The sequence below is a fragment of the Phalangium opilio genome, unplaced genomic scaffold, assembly GCF_054372755.1.
Source record: "Phalangium opilio isolate 3A_F unplaced genomic scaffold, DU_Popi_V2 ptg000032l_1, whole genome shotgun sequence".
Classification (NCBI taxonomy): domain Eukaryota; kingdom Metazoa; phylum Arthropoda; class Arachnida; order Opiliones; family Phalangiidae; genus Phalangium; species Phalangium opilio.
The window spans coordinates 6,407,302-6,415,547 of record NW_028324159.1 but is presented as its reverse complement, the minus strand read 5'-3'; the positions used below and the strand labels follow the sequence as shown (position 1 = coordinate 6,415,547).

The 8,246-nt window shown below is 37.8% G+C and overlaps 1 protein-coding gene and 2 non-coding genes across 3 annotated transcripts; 1 reads left to right on the top strand and 2 right to left on the bottom strand.

Moving 5' to 3' along the window:
• Positions 1 to 1,128: 1,128 nt before the first annotated feature.
• Positions 1,129 to 1,201, bottom strand: TRNAV-CAC (transfer RNA valine (anticodon CAC)). The gene has a single exon. It is a non-coding gene; the product is annotated as a tRNA-Val (tRNA).
• Positions 1,202 to 1,404: 203 nt separating this feature from the next.
• Positions 1,405 to 1,477, bottom strand: TRNAM-CAU (transfer RNA methionine (anticodon CAU)). Its single transcript has one exon. It is a non-coding gene; the product is annotated as a tRNA-Met (tRNA).
• A 4,056-nt stretch (positions 1,478 to 5,533) lies between these two features.
• LOC149685503 (uncharacterized protein F54H12.2-like) lies at positions 5,534 to 6,091 on the top strand. Its single transcript, XM_089871038.1, has one exon. The coding sequence runs from the start codon at positions 5,534 to 5,536 to the stop codon at positions 6,089 to 6,091; it is 558 nt and encodes a 185-aa protein (XP_089727164.1).
• Positions 6,092 to 8,246: the final 2,155 nt, after the last annotated feature.

The window sequence follows — 8,246 nt, the reverse complement described above, 5'->3', positions numbered from 1 at the left end:
ATTTTTCAAATAGTTCCGATACGCATATTTTATCAAGGTTTTTAAAGACAATTTTGTATTCGTAGGATGAACAGTTAAATTTCCTAGATCTGGCTACATTTACTTTAACTAATTCATAAGAGTTTTCTGCTCTAAAAATAGAAAGGTCAAGCGGTTCATCATCAGACATTTTACTGCTTCAATGTAACCTTCTTCAAAATGCTTGATATTAGTTCCACGACTTCTGGTATATCTATGGCCTTCAAATCCAGTTGCTTCTCGCGCGCTTGGCCCCTATATTTCGTTATCAGACAACCCTTTTCTTTTATTTTTCGATTTCCACCATACCAGGCAAACAGGAACTTTGCGGTAACTTATTCAGAGATGCTAACTTCAAAACCTTAACTAAGTCGTCTACTATTTCAATGGGTATGGAAAACATTTTATCATGAAATTAATTGTTCTTGAAAAAGGGTAGATATGTAATTTTTTCAATTAATTTAGAGGGACTAGATCGATTAACAGTAAAATCAGTTGATTGAATAAAATATTGATTAAGGATTGAGTGGATAAAAAGAACTAGAAAAAAATTTCAATATCTGAAACTTCAGTCAATTGATAAACCTCACACATATCGTTTGTTTTTTCGGCCTTGGTCCAAACCAAGACGTTTTTATATGATATCTGTCACTTCAGTCTTAATGTAATTAAATTTTGAATAATTATGTTTGCTTTACCGTCATACATTTGCACTCTAAAATATAATGGTGCATTCAAACACCATATATGCTGTTTTTTCCAGTGCCATAAAAGACATCATTTAGGGTGTACTTTAACCCCATTTCTATGATCAATTCGCGCCATTTACTAATATTATTTGCAAGTATTAAGGAAATATTAAGCATTTATGCACCATTTAAAGTGGCTTTTACCATCTTTTTTAGACAATCTATTGAACTTCTAATATTACTTAGTTTAATGGTTTTAAAAGTAGGGAAAAAGTACGCTACCTATGTCACCTTATTAAACCAAGTGAAGTGAAATAATTGTTAAATATATATTATAACCACTACACCACAGACACGTGGTAAGTCCAAGTTTTCCAAGAGATCTAACTAATTATTACGTCCAATCAAGATGGTTAAAACATGTACCTACCTGGGCTCGAACCTGGGACTTTCCGCGTGTGAAGCGGACGTGATAACCACTACACCATAGATACGTGGTAATACTGAGTTTTCCAAGAGATCTAGCTAATTCTTTTGCCCAATCACGATGGTCAAAACAGTTATCTACCAAGGCTTGAACCTGGGACCTTCCGCGTGTGAAGCGGACGTGATAACCACTGCACCATAGATACGTGGTAGCACTGAGTTTTCCAAGAGATCTAGCTAATTCTTATGTCCAATCACGATCGTCAATACATGTATCTACCAGGGCTCGAACCTGGGACCTTCCGCGTATGAAGCGGATGTGATAACCACCACACTACAGATACGTAGTGACACTGAGTTTTCCAAGAGATATCTAGCTAATTATTATGTCCAATCACGATGGTCAAAGCCGTACTTCTGTAATTAAGTAAAATTAACAAACTTAGACTTAATTGTTTTGATCAAGCTGGCCGATAGCACACCCTGAATACTTAATTGTTAATTTAAGATAATTCCGAAAAGTATCTTCGCTGTAGTTTTTAAGTTATCGGTGGGGAAAAATCACGAAAAACCCATGTTAATCTCCATAGGAAATTAGCAAAAGCGGGTGAATATTACTTTAACGTTACAAAACGGTATCAAGTCATTCCTGGTTCGATTCCAGTTATCGGTAAGTAACCTTTCAATCGACCTAATATTACTTTTGCCAAATATTTTTATCTAATTAACAGTAGGTGTTTAAGGGGAAATTTTTAAAAATTAAGGGCACATACAGCATTCAGTTATTTACTTTTAAACATCTCTTCATATATTTACAATCAATATGGAATCTCGTTCAGCCATGTCTTTGAGATCCATTGCCGTTAGAGCTTTAGTAATAACAATGGAATTCGTTTTAGCTAATACGGAGCAAACCTTTAATGATATTAAGAAAAGAGTTCCACGCCAACTTTGGGGAGTATCTGAACGGGTATTTTGGAAAGCGGCTATTGGTGAGCAAGGGAACCTGGACCAAGAAGATCTATATCCCGAAGAAATTCCAAATTGGCTTTGGATCATAGAATCAGAAATTGAATTCGAAGTGGATAATCGCTTGACTTTTGTTCAATTTCAAGCTACGCAAAGGAATAGAGTTACCATCCCTTTCTTTTTATTGGATGGGTACCACCACATAGAATATGACTATTTTTTAAAAGCATGGAGAAAAGGTGAAAGGAAATGCCAACGTAGAGTTTGCAGAGACTGTTTTGTCTTTTTTAGCGATATGGACGAACCAAATACGAAATATCTAGCGGTAAAAACTCATACAGTAGTGCATCGAGACGACATGATGGTAGAAGTAATTTGGGACGTTCAGAAAGGTTTCTGTAGTAATTGCATAAAAAACCTTTATTTAATATGTATAGTGTGGAATTTTGTTCGCATAACACCGGCTGGCATACTATTAGCAATCGTAGATCTTTTACATTTAGAGTCCAAGAAGAGGTAACGCATACTAAAGTGGCTCGTGTATCTTTTTTACATTAAATTTTTTTTTCTTCACGGAAATGAATAATATGTATTGTAAATTGTAATATAATAAACTTAAATTCTCAGTCAGCTACATTGTTTTCATTTTTAGAGAAAAGGGTTTTACATCTCGCATTGCTAGCAAAAGGGTTTTACAGCTACCATTTCCAGTTAACAGGATGGTATGACTTTTGTTTTATAAGAAAAAGGGTTGGATTTTCTGCCGTTTGAGACAACTAAATAGATGAAGCTCTATACGCATTGGTAATTTAACTGAAGAGGAGGAGGAGGAATTCGTTTATTTTTTCGTTCATTACCCATTTTTGTCATGTATATTGATCTTATTTTAGTGGCTAACACCCTGTCACGTTTATAACTCATAACGAAAGTTCACTTATAGAATATTTTCCTTGAAATTTATTAAAGTGCACATTTCAAAAACTAGGCACCCCAAAACTAATTTAAATATAGCAAAAAATGTTACCTTTCAATGTGAATATATGCATTCCGTATTTAAGTTGATGATCACAAAAAGAAACGTGGTTTTTACGCGAAAATTCACGCTTGAAACCATTATATCCACACAATTTATATTTTGCTCTCATACTTAAAATCATTTTCATCAAAAACTTTAAACCAAGTTGAAAACAAGAAGCCTTTTTTAAAAATTTTGACCATTTTTCCATTGAAATTTTAGCTAACTTGTAAGACCTCTAAATGACCGTCTTTAACTGATTTCTAAGAATCTCACGATTCCAAGAAGTGCTTGTAACAGAAAATCACGTGCTATAAACGTTCTAGTACACAATTTGTAATTGGTTAGTCTAACCTTCTACCTTAAGTCAGCCAATAAGCTTAGCACTTCTTAATACAAACATAGGTCTTTCCATTTATATTTTATATAGCTATCTTGTAATATTCCATAACAACAGGACGTGACTTTGTAAATATCGCTTTCGTTCTATGCCATTAGAAAATGCTTACTCCGTCGACCCTCAAAAAATAATCTAACTTTATCAATAGAAGTTTGTAACAAATAGTCCCAATATAACAATAAAAAAAAACGTTTGTATCATTAGAGTTAAACTTAAGGCAAATATGACGTCATTCGTCGAACAGTTATAATATAGCCGCATTGATTGGTTGAATTAGATATGACGTCGTTCGTATTACTTTTTTTTTGGAGATCACCTAAACTTTGAGGAAAAACTATATTAGGTAGGAACTCAAAGTCGAAATCGTCATTTCTTAACCGATTTAAAATGAACCAAGTTCACAATATTTCGGAGAAAGTAGAAGTTTGGGTTGGCAATGTCACGACCCCAAAGGTATATTTTAGACGTACTGACACTCGTGTACAAATATCATTAAAGAAACACGTTTGGTCTAATATTTGGGAGTTTTCAAACGAAATCAACGCTTTCTTTAAAAGAAATTCGCCGAGGTTTTCCGTCTGGCTACATCCAACTACTACCAATTTAAAGCTAGAATGCTTCGTAAACCGGAAAGGTCATATATTTGACATTAGAAAATACACGAGAGGATGTCGAGAAAAATACAACATTTTGTACGCTACAAGCGGGGGCATTTCCTTTAACCAATCTAGTTGGGATTATTTGAAGAAAATTAAAGCCCTCATAGACTTAGAGCAACACGAAAAAACAAGAGCCGTTGAAACTATGAGAGAAGCGATTCTGAAAAACGTAACGGAAATCTTATTGGAGATGACCCAATGCTGCGACAATAGCTCTTGCTAAAACAAAATAGCCCACGATATTATTTGCGAGTCCGAAGAAACTGACTGGAACGAAAGGGTCGAAAAAACCTAGTGAAAGCTTTAAAAGTAATTAACTACGATAATGTCATTGAAAAGTTTCGCAAAGATTTTGGCACTAATCTACCTATTGATAAACCATTTCTTTACAACTACATTGTAAACGATGTAAATGATTTAAAAACTAAACTGATATATATTTGAAGGCATTGAATAAAACGTATTATCGCCAGTTCGTGTTGTTGAATAAATAATCCCAATTACTGATTAGTCACACGTAAGGTATGAAAACAGAAAGGTTAAGGTTTGATGTTACCGAGGGAAAACACCTCTTAATTCTTTAAAAGGACAGTCTCAGGATAAAAAACTAAAGGGATAGTCTCAGTATAAAATACGAAATGGATATACTCAGTAAATAGTAAAAATTTAACAATAGAATTTTTCCTGGAATTGAATAGTACGAAACTAGCGCCGCGCGCGGAGTTAAAATGGGGGAAGGAACTCGCGGCGCGCGCGGGGTTAACGCCCCCGCGGGGGTGAGTCTTAGGGGGGAAGGAACTCGCGGCGCGCGCGGGGTTAACGCCCCCGCGTGGTTGAGTCTCAGGGGGGAAGGAACTCGCGGCGCGCGCGGGGAACTCGCGGCGCGCGCGGGGAACTCGCGAAGATTCCCCGTGGCGGCGGCGGCGAACAGTTCATACCATTGAAATATGCTAATTTTAGTTCCCACGCTCAAAATTACCCGTACAAAAGTATAATTCAAACTATGTTAACGTTTGGAGACTCTGCTAAAAATAGTCATCTGACAAGCTCGTTATTTTATCGCGACACGCCGTGCAGGTTCAACGATTTTGCGAATAACAAGGGTTTCTTGAAGATAGCTAAATTCGCCCAAAAAGGAACTATAGATATGATTTTTGCTCTTCATTTGGACATTGCCAACAACCCCGCTACCTTTTGAACTTGGTGGATTTAAAATTTGTTTTTGGAAAACCGAATACAGTATTTTGTTTGCATTCTGACGTAAAATGTCATTTGAACATTAAAGCGGCATCATTATATTTGAGGAAAGTCAGGTTGATTTCCTGAAATTCCGCTTTCATACGCGAAGGTGTTACAAATGACGAGAGAGAAATACCCAATAACCCGCACGGAAGTTACTTCTTTTTCGATCCCAAAAGGCAACAAGAGCGTCGTGCAGGATCATTTATTTAATGGACAGAAACCGAATAGTGTCGTCATAGGGATGGTCGAGCAATGTGAATTTTTGGGTGATCTAAAATTGTCAACATATAATTTCCAACCCTTTGATGTGAATCACATTGGTTTGTTCGCCGAAGGCAGTAGCGTGCCACATAAACCTGTAACTCCAAAATTTACGGAACATAGCTACGTCCAAGCGTACGCTAATTTATTTCTTCAAACGGGTCAGTGGAATATTGACGAAGGAAATCAAATAAGCCGCGACGATTACCCCGGGGGAAACTGTCTTTTTGTCTATGATTTGACGGCCGATTTAATGAACAACGCCACCCATTTTCATCTCGTTAGAAATGGAAATTTGAGAGTGGAAATGAGATTAGCTTCCGCGTTAAAAGGAACGATCGCCGTAATTGTATATGCCGAATTCCAGAGTTTGATTGAAATTGATAAGAACCGATCCGTAATGGTCGACTAGAATAGACACTACACAACTAACGAGAATTTTGGGGAAAGATAAGTTCACGAGAAATTTATTTCGTGGTGTGTTTGCCGTGGACCAACTACCAAAATTTGTGACTACTTTTCCATCTCTATATATCGTGAACATCGATACGTCAAACGGTGATGGTCAGCACTGGGTAGCCTTGTATTTATCAAGAAATGCCAATACCGAAATGTTCGACTCGTTACGGAAATCACCTGATATGTTTCGTTTAAATGACTTTGTCGAAAGAAATAGTAAAACTGTGACTTTTAACTCGTTCTAATTACAAGGGAATATTAGTAGAACGTGTGGAGGATTTTGTGTGTATTTCGCTCTTAATAGATGTAGGGGTGTTAATATGTTTAATATTGTGTCTAGATTTTCGAAAAATAAAAATCGGAATGATGAGATGATAAAAGAATTTATGTATTCAAGATTTTCAATAAATTTTCATTAAATTTAAATGGTGTTCAAATCAATTCGATAACGTCAAATTCTAATTACAGAAAAATACATTCTATATTCATATATTTAAAAAAAATCGTTAAATATAAGTTCATATTAACAATATTATTTTATTTATTTAAAATGCTGATCCAGTGGTGACCGTGTGATAGGTTACGAATGCCGTCTCCCAAAATATATCTTTTATTATCACAAGGATTGAGAGACATTTTATTTTGGGAGACAGTAAACAGCTGATGTTTCTGACTGACTATCCGCTTCATAGAATTACTCGTAACTCGAGTACTAAAGAGGCAGTCCCGATAACTCGAGTGCCGGATAATTTTTTTCACTACTCTTTTACAAACACCTTTCGCGGTTTTTTTCTCTCACTTTTCGGAGAGGATAAAATACATTTTGGGACAAAGTCCAGCGAACTCCCGTATAGGAATTCCGTCCATCTCATCTTTCATTTTTCCAACAACCTTTATGTTTACGTTATTGAAAAGAGGGTGATTCGCGGGATATCCCGAGAAATCGAAAAGATGGGATGATTTTTGAAAATCTGAGTAGACGTCGTCTGTTTGTATATTATACGTGAGGCTGTCCGTGTCCGTGAAAAGTACCTAGGCCTGTCATCGTAGGCCATGGAAAAGGCCAGGGCATTGATTAAATCTTGTTCGATGCGCTCGTTCTGTAAATACGCCTTAGCGTACAGGGGCGGGATGCGCACCGCACCGAGAGCCCCGGAATTTGCTAAGACGGATTGAATGAATTCCACATTGAGTTCATCCGGAATGGCACCGAAGTGAGATATACATCCTTTAAAACCCTCCGGGAAGCGTTCCGGGAGGGCGCGGACGTGCCGGGAAAAATTTTTCAGCTCTGTTCCAGTCCGGGAAGCGTAACATGGGAGTGAACAAAAGATGTCCACGTAGCGTGGAGGTGGCACCACTTCATATTCATTGTTCGTCAAATTATCGTCTATAATCGGGAGGACTAGGGCCTGCTCCTCCACTGATGGGGTAGGGGAGGCAGTCAAACCCGTTATTTCGGTTGATGTAGTACCTAAAGCTTGAGCGCCTGCCACATCCTCCGTTTCCTCGGTAATCTCAACTACCAATGTTGATATCGTAGCTGACGCTTGGGCGGCGTCCACGTTCTCAATCTCTCCGGTAATCCCTACTACCTCTGGTGGTATAGTCTCCCCGGTAATTTCAGCTACTAATGGTCGAGTTGGCGTGTAGCTCGGGATGTCATCTTCGTCGCTCGACGACGCCTCCATAAGGCCAAAAAGTTGGGCCCAATAAGTCTTTGGGCGTGAACTGGCCATGGCCTGAAAAAAGGTAAAAAGGTGGACTATAGACAGTTAGTCTCATCACGTTTTAATCGACAGGTCCATGCAAATGGAAATCAAATCTTAGTCCGACTGGTCGTGCTTCACCATAGAGCATGGCGAACAATCTCAAACGGGGGATACGCAAACGGTTGAGGCTTCATGCTGAAGTTGCGCATGCCTAATAGGCGGGCTTGGTCGCGATGGGTACCAAGAAAAACCGCAATTTTTCTTTTATCGGTTCTGGTGTGTAATAATATACATCCCCAATTCGACCTCCGGTATCCTTTCTCAAAACTATTTCCCTTTTCCACCCATATCGAAAAGGAGCCATTAACAAATCATCCTGATCCACTGTCCCCAACA

Bases quoted from the DNA above. Each gene is read 5' to 3' on its own strand.
- LOC149685503 (XM_089871038.1), top strand. From the start codon at position 5,534: ATGACGAGAGAGAAATACCCAATAACCCGCACGGAAGTTACTTCTTTT.